Raw genomic sequence first — 25,883 nt, forward strand, 5'->3', positions numbered from 1 at the left:
CGCACATGCTCTGTGTCCAAACAGTTTGCTTTTTGTTCTCTACATCAACTTCAAATTTCTTCTGTAAATGTATTTCTACGGCATCAGATTTGGCCTTGCCTTAGCTTCGTGAAATGACTTGGATACAGGGGTTTTGTCATGTCGTATGCATCCTTTTCTGTTGGGTGTAATCCTCAGGACTTGCCTGCTGGTGAGAATGAGCTCGCTTTCCTGTTCGTGACTTCCTATTTTTTTTTTTACCCACTTTCCCCCCCTTAAATGAATGCATGGCTCTTCCTCACCTCCTGCCACTTACTGAATCCTGGTAATAAACGCCAGAGGTGTTATTAGAAGCATCTGAAATACTGCTTACCACTTCCAGTATATGTGTTTTTTATTTCAGTGGAGGAAGTGTGTAAATATTTTCTCAGGTTCTCCAGTTTATTCTGCTTGTGCAGAGCCTGTTGAATTTGCAGGGGTCTGTCGGGTGTAAGAAATAGCTCCGTATTGTATTCAAAGCTGTTGTTCTTACTTAAGCTGTACCTAACATTTTACTTCAGCGTGGAAGACATCATTAGGACTGAAGGAAGGAGCAATTTGAGCATAAGGGCAAAGCAATGCTTTCTCTTTTTTTAGGTTGGTAGATTTTTTTTTTTTACTTCAACTTTGCTTTTCTTCTGGATGTATAGGGCTAGCTCAATTTCAATGTCCTCTGTACTTAACAGTGTACATGGGGAAGGTTATTAGGATGCACAGAATGGCTTCATTAATACTCTTGAAACTTTGTGGGCTATTTTTGAGGAATAATGTCTGAGCAAAAGGTGCAAAATTGGAGTTCCTGTAGCCTCAAGTGGCCCTACAACTGAAATAATACAGCAAGTCTCATCCAATTCGGACAGAGCTTGGCGAGCTGTCGCTACAGCGTTAAGGTTGCTGGCAACTCGTGCCTGCAGCGTTATTGAGGGAAAGAGCTGTTTCGGGAACTGCTTTTCGTATTGGCAGGCTGTATCTTGAATATGAACTGTAGCTAATTTGTGGGTATCGTTACCAGCTTTTGTGCCTGCAGGTTGATACCTGCCTGATGCGGTACCATTGCTGCTGTCTTGAAAATGCTAGAAGCTGACCTGCGTTATTCTTGTGTTTATTCAGCACTTTCCTGAAAAATCTAATTATACGTGATTATTAACTTAGGAATTTCAGTATAGGACCTACTCCAGAACTTTCTTCTCTTCCCCTTAGTACTTGATGTCCAAGAACTACTGCTTTTCTAATGAAGATTTTTAGAAGTCAGGTGCTGAGCGCTGTTAGGCTTACCTGCTCTCTGAGAAGAAAGAGCCAGCCTATTCCCTGCCCTTATGCCTCATACTTTGGCAGATTCTTCATCACTTGTGACAGCAAGCGGTGTTGAGCTCTGATCTCTGGATAGCTCTTCTTGCTCTGTCTGAACAGTTTTCTGTATGTTAGCTATTTCACATATATATGTATAGAATATATTTACATAAAAACCTCTCTGATTCACCCATCCTGGCAGTCTTGCTTGTCTTACCTCTTCTTTACCAGAGAGGGAATGCATGAGGGAGTAGTAGAGCGTTAGGATCACAAATACTGCTTCTTCCTGTGCTTGTACGTGCTCTAGAAATACGTGTAGTAAGGAACAGCCACCGCTGCTACCTGCACGTGTGAAGGTGCACACTGACTGAACTGCCAGTCTTCAGCTTCCGCAGTGGAGCTGAAAGAAACCAAAGCTTTGACTCAGTGGTTGTTTTGTTTGTGTTAACTTACTGAACTGTACTGATTTCTTTGCTTAACTTGAAACCTCTGTCCATCCATTTGGCTCTAGTTCAGATGCCCAGTTCAGTCTTTGTTGTACTAAACCTTTACATTTCAATACAGTATCAAGCTCTACTGCTCTGCTATGCTACGAGGTCTTAGAGACGCACACAGATCCAGGAAACTTCCTTTTTTAGTTCAAAGGTTATATTTACTGCTCATAAAAATGGTCTAGAACATGGCTTTTGTTTTTTTGCTAAAACTTAGAAAGAATCTTTGTCCTGTCCTGACTGTGACTGAAGATGTGGCCTTTTTTGTACTGAAGGATATTTGAATTTCATTTAAAAGACCCTGTTCTGCTGCTCCTCCCACTTCTCTCCGATAATCCATCATTCTTCAGGCATTAAATAGGTGTCTAGAATGAGCATATCTCATTTAATAAGAAAACTAAATAGCAGCTGCTTATCTTGAGTGATCTCAGTATTTTCTGATTAACAAAAACAACCTTGAAAAGAAGAGTAGAATAAACATGAGCTGGGTAGGGAGTTTTATGTTTCAGGTTGTATAAACATCCAGGCAACTGCACACTGAACAGTTTTGGTGTCTAATATAAGTTAAAGCTAAAGTGAAGTTTCCCTCATTTAGTATTATGAAAACTTGGAAACAATCAAGTCTTAATGTCTTTCCAATATGGTTCTTAACAGGTGAAAATACAGAAGTAGTACAGAGAGAGGTCTCAAGAATGGTGCCATTAACGTGCGTTACTTAGGGGAGATCTGTGGTAGAATGGATTCCTGAAGAATTATTCTTTAACTGTTCCTACAGACGAAGTTGTGAGTCATAGATGTTTACAATTGCATTTCTTATGTAAAGGTTTGTTTTCAGAGACCCTTCAGTTCCAGCCCTCCCACTTTTTACTGTCAGCTACCTGAGGATTTCAGTGTGCTGTATGGAGTTGATATCAAAAGGTGAGGCCGGGTATGTTTAAAAGCATTTAAAAGCACAAGAAGTGCAGCGATCAGTTAGGATGTGCTGACCAGCTGACACAGGGGAGGGCTACTGCACTGGCAGCAATGAAGCAAGCTATGCTACAGGGTATTTTCTTTACACCCCATAGTTCAGGTAGTATGCCCAAATACATACTGTTTTGTCAGTCAGCTATCAGTGTCTTATTTCTCTGCCACAGAAACAAACCCATGACGTTTCTAAAACTTCATGGGTTTCACTAAAGAGCTTCACTCAAATGTAAAGGCCGAGTAAGGAGACTGAACTAAGTTCAGCTTATACTGAAAATCTTATTTTACCTCTCTTCTTTTTTCCCCAGAATCTAAACATTTCTGTTGACATCACTGAACTTGTCAAATTCTAACAAAACAGAAGCCAAATCACAGATTGTTTGGAGCGTGAAATACACCTTTGTCTTTATTAATATGCATCATGATTAGAAGCTTGTATCTCTCTCAAACATCAGCAGGTAAAGTAGCTATCTGTAAAGTAGAGGAGAAAGTAGCTTGGTCCAACTAGGTAAAGAATATTACTTGCCTTAATTGGGATCCTTATTCCCTTTTTCAGGTATTTAGAATTAGGTTGCTGTTCTGAAAGCTGCTGAAATTCCTCTGTTGTGTGTTTTGTGTTTGGTTTTGTTTTTTTTTAAAAAAAAAAAAACCAAAACCACAAGACAAAACATAAATAACCACCCCCAAAGTACATTGGGAGGTGAGAGAGATGTTTGCCTTGGCCAGTGTATTTTTTTTCCACTTTTAACACTGGAATGTCCCTAGCTGTAGTAATGGAAGGAATACTGTATACTTGATGCACTTTGGAACACTAGGGAGATTCCAGGAGATGGGAGAAGTGCTGATGTATCGGTATTAAAAGGAGATGGAGAGGTGGGTGAACATGGCAGTTATTAATGTAGTGCCGTGCAGAGACACCTGAGCTACCTTGGGTATTTGACTAGCACTGCATGATGTTAATACATATATAGTTTACATTATTACCAGCTCTCCCATTTATTCTTAGTACAGAATTTAGTTAACAAAGAGAGAAAAGTATGTAATTAATCCTAGTAAATAAGACTTTAAGGAAACTAGAGCTTGTTAAATTTATTATTTGACTTTGTTAAAGGAATCTTTCTTGATGTTGAGAACCTACAGAATATAAAAATGAATGCCATTCAGTTCAGGATAGTTCAGGAATAGTCCGGGGGTGTACAAGACTGAATAGTTTCCATGGATGTGCAGCAAAAACTGGTAATTGCTTGTCACAATTTGTTTTCATTACTGATTTTGTTGGTGCAAAATGTCTGTTGATTTAGAATTTTGGCATGATAAAATTGCGGTTCATGGAAAGGCAAATAGCACTAAGGCAGCCATCGTGATTGTCAGATGAAGTAGATCCATTTAGATGTGTGCGCTAAGGCTGCCGTATGTAAAGCTATACACCTGGGAACAAGGCAGTTCAGCTGAATTTAAATCAAAGCACGTGGTATCCTAGAAAGCAGTGGCTGAACGGCATTTGGAGTCATAGTAGATAAACAGCTTAAACATGAGTTTCCAAGGTGATGCTGTGACAAAGAAGCTAATGTAGTTCTCAAATGTGTTAATGGAATGAGTAGAGGTATGCTATTGCCTGTGTGGGGTGGGTTGAAGTCATTACCAAAATACTGTGTGTGGTTCTGGCATCAGCACTTAAAAAACAAGCAAACAAAAAAAATTACTGTCTGCAAGTGGGGTTAATCTCTAATTTGATGGAGAGCTAAGAAGTAATGCCATGCAGTGAAGTGCTAAGCGTTTACTGTGCAGCTTCTCAGCAAAACTGAGAGGTGACTTGATTAGAGTCCTCAGATATCTCCCTGGCAAGATAATACTGGATATTAGTGAGCTTTTTTAATCTTGGTGACAAACACAACAAGAATTTGTAGCCAGATAAATTCAAATTAAAAGACTAAGTTTTTCACAGTGAAGGCGATTAACCATTGGATTATGATATGAAGAGCAGTCGTGTATTTCTTGATTACTTAACATCTTTGAATCAAGATTGTGGAAAAAAATCTGAAAATTGCTTCAGCCAGCTGCAAGGTACTGAACTTCTTTTGTTTCATATACATTTAGAGAACTGTAACTCATAAGAAGTCGGAGTTGCTCATCAAATGAGAGGTAACCATGCTAAAGAAAAAAGATGGGGAGCAGCTCCTCTTCTCTTTTACCAGCTTCTCTCTTTTTTGAACAGACATAGGTTTAGGACTTTTCCTTAGAAATCTAGAACATGATCAAGCCAGTAAAATCTTTTGAACAGGAGAAAGTAAGCACGTATTGATATATATTGGAGATGTGTCAAAATAGTGTCCCGTATGTTTAGTCCAAACTTGTCACTGTAAAAATCTGTGGCTATAGCATTAGTGAGCTGTTGGGAGGATAAAAATTACTACTTTGCTGCCAGGGCACGCTGCTGGCTCGCGTTCAGCTTGCTGTCTGCCGAGGAGCTGCTGTCCAGTCGGTCCCAAGCCTGTATCACTAAAGGGTTTCTTCCTTCCCAGTTCACAGCATGGGAAATGCTCAGTGAGGGTGAAGCAAGGTGATTTTTATTGAATCCACTTCAGAAAACATAGCTTAATAAAATTATTATTTATTTGATATGTTAGATAAAGTTGTTTATTGAATCATATTTTATATATTGCATTTATATGTATTGTGTGAAATTATTTTATAATGCAGTGATCCTCGTTTTAAAGTGGATGCTGAGTGAAATACTGAATTAATCAGGAATGAAACTAGGGAGAGTAAAGCTGTGGAAGAAGGAGTAAACAACACTTAGTAATTTTGAGCTATGATAATGCATCATGTGTGGAGTCTTGACACAACTGTGACGCTTTCTGAGCTCTCCAGAATGTTACAGTGAGTAGCCTGATGGTGGAGTAAGCATCTCTAGGTGGAGATTGCTGAAAGCTAAAAGTACTTTTTATGTCTTACATATGTTAAAGGTGGGAAGGGGGAAGTGTAAGCCTGAGAACTGTCTCACTGCAGAGGTAACTTGCATATATAATCCATGTGCTCCTCTGGATGGTAATTTCAACGGAAGCAGCTGATGCTTGAGTTTGGCAATTCTGTTTTCTCCTGGGTGTTTGTAAGAAGGCAAATAGGGCAGCTCTGCTGCTACCACCTGTGTTCTTTGCAGAAATTCAGTCTGCATCCAGTCTGATTGCTATTCTGTAGTGTGGTTCCTAGCACTCAGGCAAGGCCAACTTTTTAGGTAGATGCGGTGAGTTTTGTGGTGAGCCTGTACCTTGTAGGAGGAAGAAATGGGTAAAATACACCACAATTGATGGAAAACCTGTTCTGGTAAGAGACTGTGGAGACGCTGCAGGTTCGGAAAGGGATCAGCAGGTCCAAAGGCCTAATCCCGTGGCTGGGTGTTGGGATGGGGGTGGTAAACTACAGACATGACTGAATGCTGTCCCTACACAGCGTTTCCTGCTTGAGCTTTTGGAGGCAGACTGCTGGAATAAATGGACACTGATCTGTCCGTGCAGAAGGGCATGTTTATGTCAGTGTTGGAGAAGGGGGAAAAAAAGAAAAAAATCCTAACCCATTGATAAAAGCTATACAAGTGAATGTACAGCTCTTGCTATGTTGGGAATACCACCAACGCATTTAGGGAAGTAAAAGACATGGCTTCCCTGGAAAATTAAGTTGGCTTGCATTGGGACTGTTGTGACTCCATCTCCTTCCACTTGTGTGGTGGAAATTGCATTGCCAGGTGATGAGTTGGTCAGCTGAATTTGCTTCCGGTGTGTGTCCATCTGTTCCTGTCCCCCAAAATAAAGGTGGGGGGCAACTGGATGTAAGTGGATGTGGGAAAACTGCAGCTTTGAGTTTGATTTAAGCCTTTGTGGAACCATGCCTCAAAATATTTTGGGGTAAGTAGAGGCTTTCTGAAAAGGTAGTTGAGACCACAAGTACTAATGGCAGCATTTGGATATTTGTAAACAGTTTTTTTACTGTTTTGAAATAGACCCGTAAACTTTGCTGTATGTTTAAAATCACTGTCAAGGGAATTGAATTATACCATTGTTTAATGATGAAAGAGACATCGTTGCTCTGGACTGGCTCCTGGAAGAGCTTTTCACTGCTGTGGAACCAGTAGTGATTTTTGGCCAAGTACTTCACCTTCTTGTATAGTTTCTCTGTCTCCTTGTGTTCAATTTGCAAAGCTGTTTCCTTGAAGCCACCTTTAACATCCAGACATTTAAAATGAAAGCAGGAAATGCTACTGAATTAAAAATGTCCCCCTGTTTTGGGTTGTACGTACTTGACGTAAGTGTGACAATACTACATTTTAAAACAGTAGCTTTCTTCTATGTGCTAAACTGTTTGCAGCGGAGGTGCAATATAAACTTTAGTCTTGCTTTCCCAGTATGGACTGGGAGAGAACCCTGTAGAGGCACTTCAGGACTTTTCAGATTACAGGTTGGAAAAGTCAAAGTTTTGAAGGCTAGTAGTTTCAGTCAAAGCTTATCAGATTATTAAAACCTTTTTTCTTTTCTTTTCTTTTTGGAGGATGGAAGAAGTTAGTGTTATCCAGTATTCCTGCTGAGTCTATAACTTACTGCCATTTCTGATCTTTGAAGAGAGATTTATCGCTTCCTGTGGCAATACTGAATACTCAAAAGGTACTCATTGATTACTTGATCCTTGCCTACCTTCCATATTAACGCACTCCTCTCCTTCCTGCTCAGGAATGACCACTGTTGAATCCTACCTACTTTGAGCTACTAGAGCATTGTATGAGCCCGGAGTAGTTTATACTTGGCTCCTGTAGTGTGTGTGGAAATAATTTTGTCCTGTTGAAGCAGCTGCATCCTCTCCCTGTTCTACCCAGCGTTTTGACCTACATGAAGAATTTGGCAGCTTCCAGGACAGTATGATGGAGCAGACTATCAAATATTCAGATGTCTGACTTGCCTGACATGACATCTGTAATGTTTTTGGAGACATCTGCTTTGAGTGGCTTGTGCAAACAAATCCTTAGGGATGTTTTCTCCGGCTCCACCAGATTCAAAGAAGGGAGATAGCATTGAATGTTTGTCCTGCTCTGTTATCAGTCTGGCTCTCCCTGGTTAGAAGTACTTGATCCAGTGCAGTTGTTGGTCTGTATGATATTTTAACATCTGTTCTTGTCCCAGAGCTGCCTTTTCAAACAGGCTGTACCGTGCTGGCAGCCAGGGAGCCTTCTCAGCCACCTTCTGGCACTCAAGATATATAACCTCTTGTTAAGATTCTGGAGAAAAGAGCACACAGTAGTCCTTGTTTCTTCAAAGACAGATTTTTCTCTTCTATTAGTTTGGATTTACTCATTGTGGTCCTGGGTTTTCTCCTGCAAATTAAAAAAAAAGTCCTCTGTCAGTACTGCTTCCACCTTTTCTATCTGAGGTTCATATAGGAGCCTCGTCTCATGTTGGTCTTTGTACAGCCCTTCTTTGACTTCATATCACATATGGTTTTGTGCCTCCTAAAAATAATACACTACACCTGTGTTCTTCTAATGCTGCTCTCTTAAATTAAATATTGGGCGGCTTTATATGTTCACCACTCTGAAAGTGCAGGTCACTAGTAGATTGCTGAGAATGACTGTACTTCTGCACGCTAGCTAAAGCATGGGTCAGTGTTTGAGGTCTTAATGAAAGTGTTCCAGGTCCTCTAGAACTTGTGTGGAAGCGAATGCTGAGACCAGTAAATCTCTCTGTCCTAAAAGCATCACAGTTATAACTGCATAGATGAAAAAAACCTCACTGTTTTTGTGTTTTGAAGTTTAAGTATATCCTTAATTTTATACAGTGCCAGAGAATGGTAAAATAATTTGGCTTGGAAGGGACTTCTTGTGGTACCCTGATTCAACCCCTGGCTCAGTGCAGGGCCAGCTTTAAAGTTCGATGAGGTTGTTTAGGGTTGTATTTAGCAAATATTTTCAATAGCTGAAAGATTGGAGTTTCCACAACATCTCTGAGCAACCTGCTCCAATGTTTGACCGCTTGCATTGTTGCAGCTTGCCTGTTGCAGCTTGTCCTTTCACTGTGTACCTCCGAGAGTGTGGTTTCATCTTCTCTTTGCTCTCCTGTTGGGTAGTTAAAGGTAGCAGCAAGATCTCCCCTTAGCCTTCTCATAGCTAACTGTCAGTCTGCTCTTGTAGGTCTTGTCCTCTAGCCACTTCATCATTTTGGCAGCCCTCTAATGGGCTCTTTCCAGTGTATGTCAGTGTACTCGGCTCAAAAATGGACATGTGGAGCACTTAAATGTCTAGCTTTTCCCGTTGTCCTTCAAGTTTATCAAACTTTGCCCATATGTCAAAGATCTGATTGGAATGTAAATTCATGTAAGGTGTTTTATGCCAGAAGATACCCTGGTTACTGTAACAGGAGTAGGCTATCTTTCCAGTAAAGGAGGGTAGGATGGCTTTTCTTCCCCCTGGGACATCACCATGGAATGGATCAGAACAAGTATGCCTTGCATTTTTTGAAGTATGTATCTTTGCAGTGCTGGGATACATTGCTTCTTGGGTTGTACATTAGTAGGCTGATGTACCTTGAGCAGTGTCTGAGCTGCTTACTATAAAACATCTCTTTAAAAAACTCCAGTAAGCTATTTCCTTAGCAGAGTCAATACCTTGAGAAGAGCGATGGTTTTGCTTTGCGTTAACCCACCATCACTTGTAATCTGCAGATATCCCTATAAACTACTCTGAATGTGTGTTGTCTATGGTGTGGAAAAGAACTACAATTATTATTGTTTTGTTTTTCTTTTCCCTTGCTAGAGGTTGCGTACAATCTTTACTCGAAACAGATCTCTCCAGTGTTACGTCATTTGCCAAGCAGAAGGTTAGGTTTTGAAAATGGGAAGAAAACTATTTCTTGATTCAAAATTTCAGGAAAATCAAAGTTAGGATAAAGGAATAGTAGATAAAAGGATTCTTCCATGCAATTAAATGTGCTCTATTGAAGAGTCCTGGTGTGTTTCATCCAGTGATGAAACTTTCTGAGATAATGCAGTTCCATGTGGGAGGTGTTCACTTTGCATCAGGTGTCTCCTTCGCTCTTAAGGCTTTTCTGTGTAAATTTACAGGTTTTTAAGTTTTAGGAAATAGCAGTCTTCTCCAGGGTCACAAGTCAGGAATAAAAACTCACTACTGACAGTAACTATTTTATATGCCTACCGCTGTGCACAAGCTCTCACCAGCGCAGAACCTGGCAAGGATGCAGCTTGTGTCAGCAGTCTTAATGTGCCCTTAGCAGTGGAGCACACCCCACGTATCCTCTGAGCATCCCCTTTTCTGGTCAGTGAATGTATATAGCATATGTGATTTTTACAGAGTAAGTGTTAAATAAAAAGAGATCAGTTCCAAATGCTTTTTTAAAAGCTTACTATCACTGCGCATCCATAGCTCCAACAAACTTATCAGTAGTGCTCTTTGAAACTGATAAACAATTAAAAATAGACTTGCCAAGGGAAAAATGCAGCCAGAACCCAGACTTGAGTGCCTTGTCCTAAATAAATGACAGAAGAACTGGGGAAGAAAGTACTTAAATTCAAAGGGCATAGAACTAGTGTGAAATTCAACACTGCTTGGCCCGTGTCAGAGTGCAGCAAGAGTATGTGCCTTGCTTTAGAATTACTCCTGTGGAGTTGCTTACTGTTCCCAGGGTTTTTAGCATGTATGGACGATGAGGACTGAAAAGTGTTACAGATGAGAAATAATGTGCTGTCCTGTAAATATTTTAGTTTGGTAAATGTGACTATTTTAAGCCCTTAATTGATCAGGGTTACGAAGCTAGCTTCGCAACTCTTCAACAAGCTGAGGCTGTTCTTCCTCGCAGTAACAAGGTTAGAAGTCTGTTAGAGCTGATGTTGTTACTTTATTGATAGTGTTAACTTGCTGCATTGACAGTATGTAATGGGTTACACTTGCTCTGATTTACACCCCTTTTACAAGAAAAAAAACCTGCTTTTGTGTTGTGACTTGGTATTCCACAGCACAGGAGCAAAAGGCCGCCTGAAGTAGGCATAACCAGCTCTAAAATGTCATATTGCATTCTGAATTCGACATGAGGCATACAGAGTTCTGGGTTGTAAGAACCGTAAATGCTAAAGAGTTTGAGAAGAGGTAGAGAGAGGAGTTTGTAAAATGAGTTCATTCTTCCTGGTAAAAAGTATTAAAGCCAATTAAAATACTTTTTTGTTTTTGTTTAAGGCTTTTTTGATAAGCGAAGGGGTCCTCAAGCAGTTATCAATGCTATTCTTAGAGGTGTGGGACTACACGTTTTCTGTTAAAGAAGCATTAAACATTCAAAATGCTTTCCCCCCTTCTCTTCCCTTTCTCTTTTATGTAGTTTCACTAGTACGACTCATCTGTTCTGTTCCAGAGTGTGTTCTGACATCAAGAGCTGCATGAAGAATAGCCAGCATGAAGAGAACAAATCAGTCCAGGCAGAAGTGCAGAAGCGTCAAGAACATAAATGTAAATTAAGGGGTTTTAAAGTGTGGTATGCATTCCATGCTGAGGCAGTAGTTTCCTGAACTCTTAAAGCTTACACTATGCTAGAAGAAACCCTCTTGCCGTGCTTCTCTTTTGGCTGGCCTGAGTGTTTGGGCATACCAGAGACCTGGTCTGGATGGAAATAAGTATCTTTTTGGCTGGGTGAGTTCTGGCCTGGATTAGTTTCCTGACCAGTTAGCTGCAGTCTTAGAAATGCCTGCGCTAACATGAGGAATAGTTGGGGTGATGTGGGTGGGAACGAGTGGGCAATTTAAAGGCAGGGATGGCTTCTCTGACAGAGTTAGTGTGTTTGAAAATGAGGCCTTACTGCTGATGGAAAAGGTTTTTTTCCTCCAAGGTCAAGTGCCTTTGTGGGAGTTCTCTTTTTTCCTTCATCTGCATTGAAGGTTGATTGTAAAAGCACTTCTAGGGCTTGGTGTATAAGAATATTTGAAACATGAGTCCAGATGAATTAGGTGTGTGTATAAAATGGATTAAACTGCTTAAAACTTTAGCATGAGGACCACTGTCTAGGGTTCACCTGGGTTTAATTCTGTTTACATCTGTTCCAACATTTATTAATTCATCTGAACTTTTCTGCGATCTGTGATTCAAAAGCAAGGATGACTTAACATAGGCTCCAGGAGTTTGTTTTGTCCACCACCCTTCTGCCGTAAGTGTTTTCAAAACTCTCCTGGAATTTCCTGTCCCTGCTGCAACAACAGTGAACTACACCTCTACATTTGACAGCCTGACGTTAAGCTAACTAGCACTGACTTTAGTTTTCCTTATATATGGCAAGGTGTAATTTCTGAGGTGACTAATATTTACTGCATGGGCAGCTGTTGTTCATGGGGTAGGACCCATGTTACCATCCCAGGGATGAGCACTTCTGCTCCTCCGATTTGGAGCCTGAAATTCCCTTGTCCAGGCAGAGTATCGCTAATTAATGAGTACTTGGGCAAAGATAAAAGGAATAGCTGTTCCCCAAAGGTCTGTTCTTGGATACTTGTTCATCTAGATGAAGCCTTAGAGGAAAACAAAATCCAAATGCTTGAACCTTATTATGAAGTCTTGGGAACGCCATGAAACTTGTTGCACTGGTCTCTTTTCAGGTGCGGTGGTGTCTGGTGTGGCCGTTTTGATATCATGCAACGCTGCATCAGATGGCCAAAGAATCCTGCTCTGGTCAGACTGATTTTGAAGAAACACCTTTTTTGTTAGCGGTTTGCTAATAGCCCGAATGAAAGCATAAATCAATGTGTGAGGGGAATAATGACCACAAATACTTGCTGATAAAATTATTAACCTTTTCCAATATCTACCTATAATATTAGACTTCTTGTGGAAATGGGTTTTACAGGCCTTTTTAACCTGAAATATTTTTCTAGTGGTCTTCTGTGAGCTCCTTCATCATTTTTGTATTATGAAGAACTGTAAAAGGGAGGGACTGATTAGTTTTATGATCCAGCATCAGCTGAAAATGAATTCTTCTGTGACTGCTACTTTTAAAGTGTAAATCTTCCTGTGTTTACACCTGATAAAATTGCACATTTGTCCTTCTGAAATGAACTGTCATGTTAGCAAAACAGAATACCTTTCTTATTGTATTATATATAAAAAAGAGAAATCCAAAAAAATGGTTTAATTCACATTTCCTCACTTTCACTAGAGAATTCTGTGTATGACGGAAGAACTAGTTTCATCTAGTGAGACTGCATTAGCAGTTATTGGAAGAAATAGGGAAAATTTAAATCTAAAATTTAAAAGAATGTTAGATACGAATGGAAGGAGAAATTAAGGAAGAATGGATCAAGGTTTAAGAACAAGAATATTTACTAAAATTGTCCCTACTGCCTTCTCAATAGAATTCTAATTCTCCAAATCTAAAGGAAAAACAAGGGGAAAAATCGTACTTCCAGAAATAAAGCTGAAATGCTTCCACCAGACTTTCTTCATTAAGGCTTACCATGTCAAGCCAAAAGTTAGTTGTAGCCCAGATGACTTGAATATGTGTGGGATTTATTGCCAATAACTGCAGTGATTTTTTTTTAATTATTATTATTTTTCTTCACAATGCAAGTTTCAAGCAGTTGACCTTATGTATTATGCTTTCCTCTCTATTGTAGGCTACAGCTTATTACGGCGGAGTTAGCAATATTAGTTCTGCAAGAGCCACGATTCTGGGGCCTTTTGCCGCTGTCAGGTGCAAGGATTAAGAGGGAGCTTGTTCTGCAAACAGCTGAGGAAAGATAAGGAATTGAGTTTCCTTCTGTCTTGCTGGGGGACCCTGTATATATATATATATATACACTCTTGTTTTCATGCCTTGCTCATGTCTTCCCCCAAGTTCTTGATCCAAAATAACAGGTTAACTTTATCCTGAGTAATTGCAGAAAATCACAGGTGTGTGCTACTTGCTGACTGAAAAATAGGGGTCAGTGCTGACTGAAGGTTCTCATCACTTTGAATTATTTCATGAGACATGATGAATGTTTGTAAGAGCTCTGCTAAGAACCCTGGGCAGGAGCAGCAACTAGGAAGATTACTTGTGTGTAGGTTACAGAAGGAGAGAGGGAAAAAAAAAAGCGTGGGGGGAAGGCTGGAGGTAGTTGTAGAAATGTCACGGGATGCATTTTGATTCTCATTCTACACCAAGCTCGCTGTGGATAATGAATGTCCTGCAGCCAGGGAGATGGCTTGGCTGTGCTTTTGGGAGTTCCTAAGGGTAAAAGGTAGATTAATTCTGATAACATCTGGCCCAAAGTGTGCTACCTTCACGTAAGTGTAAGTAAAAGGTTACTTTGGTTCACAATTAACAACTAATTGAATAAAATAGCATGTGTTTGATCACAGTTAAATGCTGTTGGCTTTAAACAGGAAGGCGCCCACAAGCTGGCTGTGACCCAGAGGGTTGCAGAATGCTTGAGAGAAAGCAATTTCAGTGGACCGTGTACTCGGTGGATGGCACAAAGTGGAGGGACACAGCGCAGTGTGGCCACCTAGCTTCTGGGATACAAGGTTCTCGGTGCCGTGGTTTGCTTAGCAGTGCTGTGTTTTCCTGTCTTACAGGGATTATGAAACCATTTCGCAAGTTAAGAATCTGGTCTCCTGTCTGGTTAATGGGGAGAAAGGTGGGTTCCTCTAGATGGTAATTTAGTGTAGGGATCCACTTAAAAGCTTTGAATCACTCTCTGGAAGAATGTAGTCTTCTCCCTGCCCTATTTAGGGAGGCCAGCCTTCCAGCACAGACACCTCGATTGGTAACCGCCGGCAGGACTCCAGACACTATCAAAGCTGTCTGTCTGCATCTGATCCCTTTGCAGGGTCAGTATTTAAGGAACCCATCCTTCTACAACTATATGTTCGCAATTGCAGCTGTCATTCCTGTAGCTTTTTTTGCATATTTCTTGGGGCTTCTTCACATTGACAGGCCCCTTTTGTACATAGAAAAAGCACAAGCATTTATTAACCCGTGATGAAGTTCTGTTGCTCTTCTAGGTTTCTTGGTTTTCCTTTTCCTTACTCTTTCCAAGATGCTAGAATATTTCTCAAAGTAATTGCTTAACAGTGAATTAATGAGACTGCTTTTTTTTAATTTAAAGCTGCAGTAGATGTATATGGAGTAGTACACTTGATTTTGTTTTTCAGTGCTGGTGTTGTAAGTGGCAAGGAAGAAATGAGAAAACAGCTGGAGATGGGTGTAGCAGTCATAACCAGTGGATATGGAATTTAATGCAGTAGGCAAACAAAAGCTTTACATTTCCTTTTATTACTAAATAAAAGAAAGTTATCCCACATCTTTCTAGATTATGCTGTTGGTAGTAAATCTTTCAGGTGTTGCATGGGATAGCACTGTGAAAATATCCTCTTCCAAGTTATTTACAGGATGTTACCAGTTCCTTAAAGTTCTGTGAGCTTTGTCAAGTAGTTTCACATTCCTAGGCTTAGCTTTAAAAGAAAAGAGGATAAAGTTGGTTCCCTCTTTCACCTGTTCCTAAAGAATTCAGCACAAGATTCTTAAGCTTGTGTACAACTTTTATTTATAATTGCATGCTTAAGTAACTCCACCCCTATTAGTCTTCTATATTTCTGTGGGTAGTTACCAACAGAAATGGACAAGAGTCTACTATGAAATTTCAGTCTCTGTGTATATAGAGAGTAAGCTGAGTTCTGGGTAACCTGTGGGTCTTTGGCTTTATTCACAGCTAGCCTCCTTTGATCCAGCTGAGCCTCTGGAGCGTAGTACCATGGCTGAGCAACTCCTAGAACCACCTTAAGTTCAAAAGCTTCACAGCCATGTTTGTGAAGTGCTGAGACCAAGCTAGCAAACTTTTCTTGGGGTGTGTGGGCCTACGCAGAGCTCTTCAAGCATCTTCCTACCACTTTCCCAGTTGTGTCAGGATTTTTTGATTCAGTGCCACACAGTGTGTGCTTTTAAACAGAGAGGTGAGCTTTGAGAAGAGATTGCATGTACACCTAGTTCATATCGCGGATTTGTTGCCCGTCTAGGGGTGCTACTGGCATGCCCAGGAGATTGGGAGCAATTGTCGTCAATAGTGAATAAGAGCAGAGCTAGGAAAGGCTGTTCTTAATGCTTTGTGTTTCATATGTCTATTTGCTTGAGAAAAAGTTACATTCATGCCATGTTCATCTCTTATCAGGGAAGCGCTGCTGGAGGAGAAGCAAAGGCTGCCTACCTGGTAAACTGCCTTATCTTTGACTATGCTTAGTTGGGAGGCTTTTCAGAAGAAAGATATGGCTGTTTCATGATGGGGAAGGAGAATGGCCAAGAACTCCTGCAGTTAATTTGCATCTGCTACTGTCCTTACTTATACTTATTATACTTAAATAGACAGATATTGACTGCAAGCAGGGAAAAGAAAAAATGCCCGTTTGTCCATAAACCCTGTTGGATGTATTTTTTTTTAAATCTTTCTCTTGCTTTAAGTGGCAGAAATACTGCTTAACTGTAGACTCTTAGGTGAAGTTTTTGCTTATTCCTCTCTTCAGCTTTCAAAGGTTCACAGGGTATGCAGGAGAAACATGTCTCCCATGGTTTTAACATAATGCTTTATTTCCACTCCTGTATCAATTTTAATAAGTGGCTAATCCATAAGTGTCAAAGCCATGATAATTTTGGAGTGGGGTGTGTATGTGGATTGACTTGAGTTCAAAGTCTGAATGTGTTGCAGGGTGTTTTTTCGCTTGCGCTAATGTAGCTGCTGATATTTTCATGATTTTATGAATGCCAAAAATGTATTGACAGCTAGCATTTGCCTTCATTGTTTCTATTGATTTTTTTCTTATTTTTTTTCCTCAAGGGAACTGTATGTTACAGCACTAAATCTACTTTTCAGTTGCTTTGAATGTCCCACAGCTTTTAATGAGACTGTGCCTTGTTTGGCAAAAACCCAAATATTTCACTGTTGTTTGGTCCATGAAGCTTGATGCAGTTCAGGGTTTGTTTTTTCTGACGTTGGCTGAGAGGCAGGCAAATGCCTCTTTCTGACAGTAGCTTTATCATAAATAACCCAGCTAGAAAAACATGCAATGGCACTAGCCATCCTAACATATAAACATCTATCTCTGCATTTGTATTGTCTGCGTTGACATCTACAGCAAGTTGTCTTTAACGTTTCTACAATTAAGATTAATGCTGTTGTAGGACTGCATTAATTGAATGCTACATCTCGGTCTTTCTGTGTTGATGGGGTGAGTTTTATCAGCCTTGCTGTACTGGAAGTTTTCTTAAATCATGTTCCTGAATGTGAAGAGTTTATACCTTCAAGCTGAATGCTTTGCTGGTTAAGTGTAAGGCTTTTGGAAGGGACCCAGAATGGCAAAATGTTGTGTTGTAATTGGGCTGAAACTCTCCTGTGCTGCAGTTAGTAGGGCTGTTGGCATAAATTACTTTCTCTCAAGCAACCTTTTGATGCCTTTCATTGGAATAAGGTGTCAGTTGTATCGAATGCATATCCCATCTTATTTCTGCTTGTTTCAGCTTTTTAGATGAGCTGCCTGTCAGTTATTTGAGAAAGCTTAGGTCTGTTGTTTGGACGTCACAACTTTTTACCTGGCTAATTGGATCGTGACAGTGCGTTGAGCTCTTTAGTGACGCAGTGACTCTCATTTGAGTTGGTAGAGCCTGTTGAGCGAGCACGTGTGTACAGACTAGCTTGAGCTATTATATGGGAATTGTGGTGTTGATTTCAGATGTTCTTTGGCCTTTTCTTGGTCACTCTCCTTATTCTGAAAGCTCTTTCAGGTTTTTTTTTTAGTGTTGATTTACCAAATCATCTTCTGTTAACCTGCTGCTTTGTTTTCCTTTTTAGATTCAGTCATTATGGAACTAAGCTATTGGTATAACGTACAGTAACAGGTAGGAAGAGAGCTGAAGATAAAAGCCAGAAATAAAAGGTTGGGAGAGTGGTAAAACAAAATATGTTCAGCAGTTTTTATTCCTAGTGTTCCACTATAATGGTCTTAGTTGTAGCAAATGACACATGTTCTCTGAAATACCAGAGACTTTATCTCAGAACTTGGCTGGGTAATTTCTAGGAGTAAGTAAAAAGTTGAGGAAGATCCACTTCAGTTAAAACTAATGGAAATGGAAAATCCTCAGCAAACTGCAGCATCACATCCAGTGAGTTGATGGTATCTTCTGGTAACTCCTCCAATAAATAAAAAACTTTCCTCTAAAATCCTCTTTGTGAAAAAGGAGGATTAAGTTAAGAAAAAAAATGGAGAAAGGAAAAAAGCTAGCAAATACTTTAAGACAGAGTGATTGAGAAGCGACATGGACAGGTAGTGCAAAGCTTACCACAGCAGAGTTGGAGAGTGTTTCAGAGAACTTATTTAATAGGAAAGAGCCCATACATTTTGCCTGGCCCTCTTTCCTCTCGAGTTTAGAGGCCATCCTGTGTCCCCCCGGTTGTAGAAGTATTTTAATTTGAAAATCCACACTTTCTTGGGAAGAAATCTTGGCAGCTTGGCAAGATTTTTGAGCTGGCCAAGACATCAATCGAGACTCCTTCTGTATATTTCTGTATTTTTATGGTACATTGTGAATATAACCTGGAGCAGTTTGTAGTTTTCTTTAAAATACTGTAACATTTCCCTTGCTGGCGAGAGCCTGGTTTAAAGCCAGTCATTTAATTTTCAGGTTCGTTTACTGAGAGGAACGGACTGTAGTGCATAGCATGGAATAGGCAGGAGTAAATGTTCATCCATGTGCTGAATTTTGGAGTGCAGGAGGTCCGAGTCAGAATGATCTAGAGGGCGGTGAAAGAGGAGGTGGTGGCAGGAGACCGTCCCAGCTGCGCCGCTGCACTGCGTGTTGCTCGCCGCTGGAGGACAGCCGCGCTTCGCCAGGCCTGCTGCTTTGGGGTCTGGCTTTCACAGGAGGATGTTGCGAGTAGCGACAAGTAACTCTAGGGTATGAGATAAGCGCCTCTAAGATAAGAGAGGGAGCTGGAAGAAATAGGGGTGTCTCAGTTTCTTTACTGAATGGTTGTAAGAGTCCTTCCACTTATTTCACACACGTGTACACCCCTCCTTGTGAGCATCCTTTGAACTAAGTCGTGCCTGCTGGTGTTTATTTGGTCTCAGTGTAAGCCTGCATTTCTAGGCTGGCAAACTTTCCTGACAACATGAGCTGTATGCCAGAGTCTTCACGTATGTGAGTGACCTGTTCCTTGGAGGACACAGGATTTTCTGGTGTACAAGTCTGAGATGATACCTTCCTACTGCTCCACTGGAGGACCTGCTTCTGCAGGACCCTGGAGGGCACTGGCAAATCTTGGCCTGTTGGCTTGCTTTCAGGTGACTTAGCAGACTTGTTACTAACTTGGATATTGGCAATTAATGTGCAGGTCCTTATGAGAGCCCCACCTCTGCCAGAGCTGCCTGTGCTTGTGTCAAGGTTGCTGATCTCTGTTTTTCTACAAGGCACCAAAGTGGAATTGCATTACCTCTGCAGATGGGCTTTTGCCGTTTTTTCCCCCTCCATCTTAAATCTTTTGTTATTACCCCCCCAGCCATTTACCACATTCTTACATTTTGTTTAGCTCTGTTGTTCCTTTTCTTGTTCAGAGACTTTCGGTCACCTGAAAAGGCTGCTTCTCTCTCTCTCTCTGCAAATAACTTGAGATAATTGAAAAACAGTTTGCTCCGATTGTTTAGCAGTTGCTGTAGGCCAAAGACCAGTGCTCTGTTCTGATCGCCTGCTGGCTGGTGTTAAGTACTTACATCATCTTGTGTACTTCAGCTGTTTGTCCATATGGATTTGCTCTGACTTGAAAAGCTGATGGGTGGGAAAGGAAAGGAGAGGCCGGATCCCTGCAGGGAGTGCACACGAAGCCATATGTCAGTATTTCTGGGTATCTGGTGCCCTCTGGAGACTGCTGCTGCCCACAACATAATGAATATCAAGACTGCACATTAATAGATGTCCCTAGTCTGAGCAGCCTGAAGAACAATATGAACTATATTGTTCTCGCAACAGAAGCGGAGGGTACTAGAAAAGGCAGTAGAGTAAAAGCAAGGACTTTCTAAAAATAGTAACAATTACATGTCTTGTAATCCTTACAGCTAATGAAGACTGACAGCTGTGTTTCATGTTTGTGTATTTCAAAAATGAGTATGCAAGATTAAGTGTAGATACTTAAAAGTAGTATGATGTGAGATTTAAGTGTTGAGTTCACAAGACAGGTTAAATAGATTCCCTTAGCTGGTCTGAGAGGCCAGTCAGTCTAATAGGAAAATGGGGAAGTCTTTTACCAAATCTGGAATTGGAATCAGAACTTTATCACAAGCTTTGTAAGGAAACTGGCATTTTTGTTACTTGTACCAAGGTCCGTTTTACTGCTGAAACATTTTTAACACTTAAGTGAGGGGTATAATAAATTGTATCCTGCTGCAGGGAATGTATTGACGTGGTTGTGGAATCTGCTTTCGTTTTTCCAAAGTAAACCACCTGAAACAGAGGTAGACTTAGGAAATACTCCTTTATGATGACTTTTACCATTTTCATTTGGGGAAAAAGGTAGCTGCAAAATGATTATTTCTTTTAGCTATTATTACTCTTGAAACATTCTTCCTGCAGAATGAGAATACAAGAAATCCATATTTTACCCTGAGTGCGGAGGAGAATGCTGGATAGCCTGAGGTGGAAGAAAATGTCAATGTTACGCTTGTATGGAACTATTTTCAGAGTTACAGTTAAGGCCCACCAAACTGCTGAGCTTCAGTATTGTTGTTTGTTTATGACTATGTGGCTAGATTTAACCCAGGTGTCATGAGAAATCATTAAGAGTCCCTCAGCTCTGAGTCCACATCATTTAAATGGAAGTAAAATTTTACCTGAGCCTTGTCTGCCTGCTGCGGCTCGTTCGGCCCAAAGAGGCACTGTGCGTTGTCCTCTGCTCAGGGGCCAGGCGGTGCCCCAAAGTGGGAGCAGGAATTGAGCTTACAAGAAATATACGTGACTAACTCAATTATGTACTTTTTATTTTTGTTGTTCAGAGAAATTTAAACATACAGGAAATAGTAGCTGTTTGACATGAAGCAAGTGAGACTTAAGTTCTTGTGCTCAATTCATAGTGCTTTTTCTTCCTGGAAAAGTTCTGCAGTTCTCAAATGTGATACTTTCTTTAAGGTTGGCTTTTTACTTTTAACAGAGTGTTATTTTTGTGCCTTTAAAATTTATGGCCGAAGACTGCCTCTGATATTGCTCAGCTATGTGAAGTGACTAAACAAGCTCAATAAGGAATAATACTGCTGTACATCTTGCCTGTGGGATTTGCGGTCTTTAAGAAATGGGAACATGCATATCACTTAATCTCTCCTCCTTGCTTTCCTTCCTTTCCAAGAAACCGGTACAGTTGTCTCACTTCAGGCAGCGTTCTGTGATTGCCTTGGTTTATGGTGGCAATAGGCTAGTGGAGACCTGCTGTTCTCAAATCCTGTTTTCTGAATATGATTGCAATACGTTGCTGCTGTTGAGCCGGTTGTTTTCAGTTAGGCCACTTGTCCCTCTGTGGGCTTTGTGCAGTTGTTAAAATACATCGGATGGTGTGCAGTGTTCATTCTCTTGTTTTTACAGCAGGAAAGTGAAATGGAAGGTGAGGCAGTCGAAGCTATTGTGGAGGAGTCGGAAACTTTTATTAAGGGGAAAGAGAGAAAAACCTATCAAAGACGCCGTGAAGGTGGCCAGGAGGACGATGCTTGTCATATACCACCAAACCAAGCAGACGGAGGTGAAGTAGTGCAGGATGTCAACAGTGGTGTGCAGATGGTGATGATGGAACAGCTGGATCCAACTCTTCTTCAAATGAAGACTGAAGTAATGGAAGGTGCAGTGCCTCAAGAAACGGAGGCCACGGTGGACGACACGCAGATCATAACGCTTCAGGTTGTTAATATGGAAGAGCAGCCTATAAACCTTGGTGAGCTTCAGCTGGTCCAAGTACCTGTACCAGTGACTGTACCTGTTGCCACCACATCTGTGGAAGAACTTCAGGGAGCTTATGAAAATGAGGTTTCCAAAGGAGGCCTGCAAGAGGGAGAGCCCATGATCTGTCACACCCTCCCTTTACCAGAAGGCTTCCAGGTAGTGAAAGTGGGTGCGAATGGTGAGGTGGAGACACTGGAACAAGGTGAACTTCAGCCACAGGAAGATCCCAATTGGCAAAAAGATCCAGACTATCAGCCACCAGCCAAAAAAACAAAGAAAAACAAGAAGAGTAAGCTTCGCTACACCGAGGAAGGCAAAGATGTGGATGTCTCTGTGTATGACTTCGAAGAGGAGCAGCAGGAGGGTTTGTTGTCTGAGGTCAATGCAGAAAAGGTGGTGGGCAATATGAAGCCACCTAAACCAACAAAAATTAAAAAGAAAGGTAAGCTCCCCGTCTGCAAGTAGATTTTGAAAATGTGTTTGTTTATGGTGGGACCTTGCAATATGGTTGAAGTGACTGAGTAGATGCAAGTGGGAGGAACACAGATGTGCCCAGTGTCACTTACTCTTTATATACTATTGTTTCTTGGGCAGGCCTCCCATCTCCTCCATTTAGGCTATAAAGGAGCTCATTTTCCTTGAGTCTGATGCTGTGGCATTAGTATTCTCCTATAAATACAGTTGAAAAGATTCTGCTCTTTGCTGTAATACATATCTTAAGAGTTTGTGTGCATGTGGTTTACATCAGGAACCAACAGTATAATTAGTTCTGTGGGTTTTTTCCTAACCGATTGCTGGGTAGGGTTGATGGTGCAAAATACAGCAGTAGGTATGTTTGACTTTTCTTAAAGCTGTAAATCAAGGAACCCTTTTTAGAGTGGAGAAGGAACATTGAGTGCTGGCATACTAATGAAAACTGAAGCCAAGCCAGCCATAAGCAACGACTGTTCCTAAGGATATGCAGTTGGATTTAATGGTTCCTTGGAGTAGTTACACCTCCAAGAATCTTCCTTTTCCTTGCTGATCTCTTATGTTATGCAGTAGACCACAGTACTGTCAAGAGTAAAGATGACTTCCTTCATGTCTAGGTGTAAAGAAGACATTCCAGTGCGAACTGTGCAGTTACACTTGTCCGCGTCGTTCCAACTTGGACCGCCACATGAAAAGCCACACTGATGAAAGACCACATAAGTGCCATCTCTGTGGCAGGGCTTTCCGGACAGTCACGTTGCTGAGGAACCACCTCAACACTCACACAGGTACTATTGCTTTTGCATACATTGGTTTTTGTAGGATCTGCTCTGTGGTTAGAGCAAATACAAAACAGGGTGGATCTGTCTTGAATCTGTCTAATTCCTCTAACGGAACAAGCTGAAAAGGAAGAAATTACGCAGTGCTGCTGTTCATTTCTCATCTGAACACAGTTTTCTGCCTGGCCAGGTCAGGTGCAAAGCTCATCCTGTACATAGGTATAAAGCCAATCCTGGGCTTGATCTGAAATCACCCAAAGTTACAGAAAATGTCCAGCTTGTCTTGAGCATTAGTAGTAGTTGTGTTCTAAGCTTTGTGTTGCCGCTGCTGCTTGGGGAAAAGTAAGATGAGAGTTTAGCTGGAGCTAAACGTAAGGGAGTTGAAAGTAGCAAAAAAAAAAAAAGCCCAAACCAAACAAATGCCCACCAAAAAACCCCCCCAAAAATACAAAAACAAAAAAAAAAAAATCAACCCCCAAGGAATAGAATATGAACTAGACCAATAAAACTTATGGCTAGGAACTGTAGCACACTTCTGTTTTGTCCTTATGTAAGTTTCTGGTATAGAACTACAGGTTATTGAACTGTAATCAAGCTTTTTGTGACCTTTCTGCCAAAAAAAAAGTCATCCCTCATTTTCACTGCCTACTTACATTATGTCTGACTAGATGGTTTGAAATTTGTAATTAACCAAATGATACAAAAATAACGGAGTTTGTTTTCTCATTGAAAGGATATTAATTCTCTATGGTCTTCAGTCCGTTAGTTATGAATACAAAAGTTGACTCCTCTGTAGTACTTGTTGCTCTAATCTAACCTTTCAGAACATGAAAGCAATGTTGTTAATTCACTTAAAAAAAAAAAAAAAAGCTGTCCCGTATTTTCTTTTGCCACTAAACCTGAACGTCGTCATCTTCCTGTTTTGCTGCAAACGATTAGGTACTCGCCCTCACAAGTGCCCAGACTGCGACATGGCCTTTGTGACCAGTGGAGAGTTGGTTCGGCATCGCCGCTACAAACATACCCATGAGAAACCATTCAAATGTTCAATGTGTGATTATGCTAGCGTGGAGGTACGTTACTTAATTGTTACAGCACCGAATACTTCCTTGTACGCTTCAGAGCTTGTTCGCCATCTGTCATAAACTCTGTTCTTAGGCATTTCCTCTTTGGCCATTTGTTTAAAAGGCTCTGAGCAAAAAAGTTACAAATCGGGTCTGCTCTTGGAAGCAAATGGTGGGGTTTCCTCAGTTAACGAGAGCATTTATGCACAGAAATCCTAGGTGATCTCCATTTCCTCTTTGGAGACAATAGTTGTTATTGTTTCTTAAATTATTTGGCCTTAAGATGATTGCAGGAATTGTGGCGTGCTCCATGTTGAAGGAGGCAGCCATCTCCTGCTGCAGTTGGCTGTACTTTCAGAGTAGAGGTGCCCTCCCATTTTAGAAGTGTGCATTCTGCACATTATCTGTTTATGCCACCAAGGTGACTGTAGGCAAAATTAATGAGCCTTTGCCTCAATATTGGTGAAAAGTAGCTTTGCTAATATTGGGTGATTGTCTAGTTTGCTCGAGCAATTTAAGCTTCCTTGAATGCTCTGCCCTATGCAGTATTGCTACTTATGCTACAGGACAGCTTTTATATTGTGATAGGAAATTTGAATAAGATGATGAGCAACATAATTTTAAAAAAAAAAAAAAAGGATGTTTGCAGTGGGAGAAGGCTACAGTGGGGAGAGGTTGAGGAGGGGTTTTGGGCTTTTTTCCTACCCACACTGTGGCTGCAGTGCTGTAATTCCAGGCCCTGTGGTTTGAGTGTTGAATAAATTGTGTTGCAGTGGTTTTCACAGTATGAATTAGGAAAGAATAACCAAGTTGGTCCTTATGTGAGTTTGTGCTGCATTTTGGAGACATAGGTTGGTGATTAAGCAGTGTGGTCAGGCTGGAGTAGAAAATGCCTTAACATTTGTGTTCATGCTGACCTTTAAGCTGGGTTTGTGCCTTCTCAATAAAAGCAGAAGAGGAAAGGAATTAATTGACCCTGTTGATTGTAGGACTAGATTTTTGTTGTTCTTAGCAAGAAATTCATTTATCTTACCCCTCTGAAAGTAACTGGAGAGGACCCAAGAAAGCACCCTGTGGAGAAAAATACACTGTACAGGGGACAGTAACCCACCTGCAATGTTTCTTGGGTGCGTCCTTTCCCAGAACGCTTTCTTGTGTCTCTCCAGGACACTTCCAAATTTTAGCGTGTCTTCAGATGCTGAGATGGACGATAACAGTAAGGTGAGCACAGGATTAAACCAGGCTGCACTGAATGTGGGAACAAGCATCAGGCAAGACTGGGAATGAGGTTGGGAGGTGAAGTAGAGTGGGCAGGAGTGGGAGGCTACGTGCAGTGTGAGAATGGCGTCGAAACATGCTTGCTTGTTTTAGTGGCAAGATAAAAATATAAATAGACTACCTTAAACTCTTGACTGATTTCTTGTACTTTTGGCAATCTGACCTGCTCATCTGTGCTAACTTCAGTCTTGCTCTTGACTTCCAGGTTAGCAAATTGAAACGCCACATTCGTTCTCACACTGGAGAGCGCCCGTTCCAGTGCAGCTTGTGCAGCTATGCCAGCAGGGATACCTACAAACTGAAGAGGCACATGAGGACCCACTCTGGTATTGATGCCATGTTTTTTTAGTGTGGTTTTTTATGTTTTAGTGTCAGAGTGCTGAGGCTGTGTACAATGTGTTAGCATTGTAACAGCAAAACGGCAAAAAAAATACTATTTTGTAGCTTAATATAAAACCTTCATAAAGCCTGATGAGAATGCACAATGATTTGTAAGCACTGGTAAATTCATAACCTGATAGTAATCACTGCACTGAGAAATGGGCTTGGAGGATTCTG

The 25,883-nt window shown here is 40.9% G+C and overlaps 1 protein-coding gene across 4 annotated transcripts in view; it reads left to right on the plus strand.

The window, feature by feature from the left end:
- Positions 1–25,883, plus strand: part of CTCF (CCCTC-binding factor) — a 36,027-nt gene that overhangs the window by 1,217 nt on the left and 8,927 nt on the right. Inside the window, exons 1-5 of one of the 4 annotated variants that reach the window (XM_059824670.1) lie at positions 7,372–7,420; positions 21,383–22,175; positions 22,822–22,992; positions 23,923–24,056; positions 25,531–25,651. In XM_059824670.1, the coding sequence (XP_059680653.1) occupies positions 21,395–22,175; positions 22,822–22,992; positions 23,923–24,056; positions 25,531–25,651 (1,207 nt within the window). In that variant the 5' untranslated portion in view covers positions 7,372–7,420; positions 21,383–21,394. Of the gene's footprint in view, positions 1–7,371; positions 7,421–11,244; positions 11,260–21,382; positions 22,176–22,821; positions 22,993–23,922; positions 24,057–25,530; positions 25,652–25,883 lie in introns of those variants that run through there. The other 3 variants (XM_059824667.1, XM_059824668.1, XM_059824669.1) reach the window with 3 other exon arrangements.

This window comes from Gavia stellata, chromosome 15 (assembly GCF_030936135.1).
Source record: "Gavia stellata isolate bGavSte3 chromosome 15, bGavSte3.hap2, whole genome shotgun sequence".
Lineage (NCBI taxonomy): Eukaryota > Metazoa > Chordata > Aves > Gaviiformes > Gaviidae > Gavia > Gavia stellata.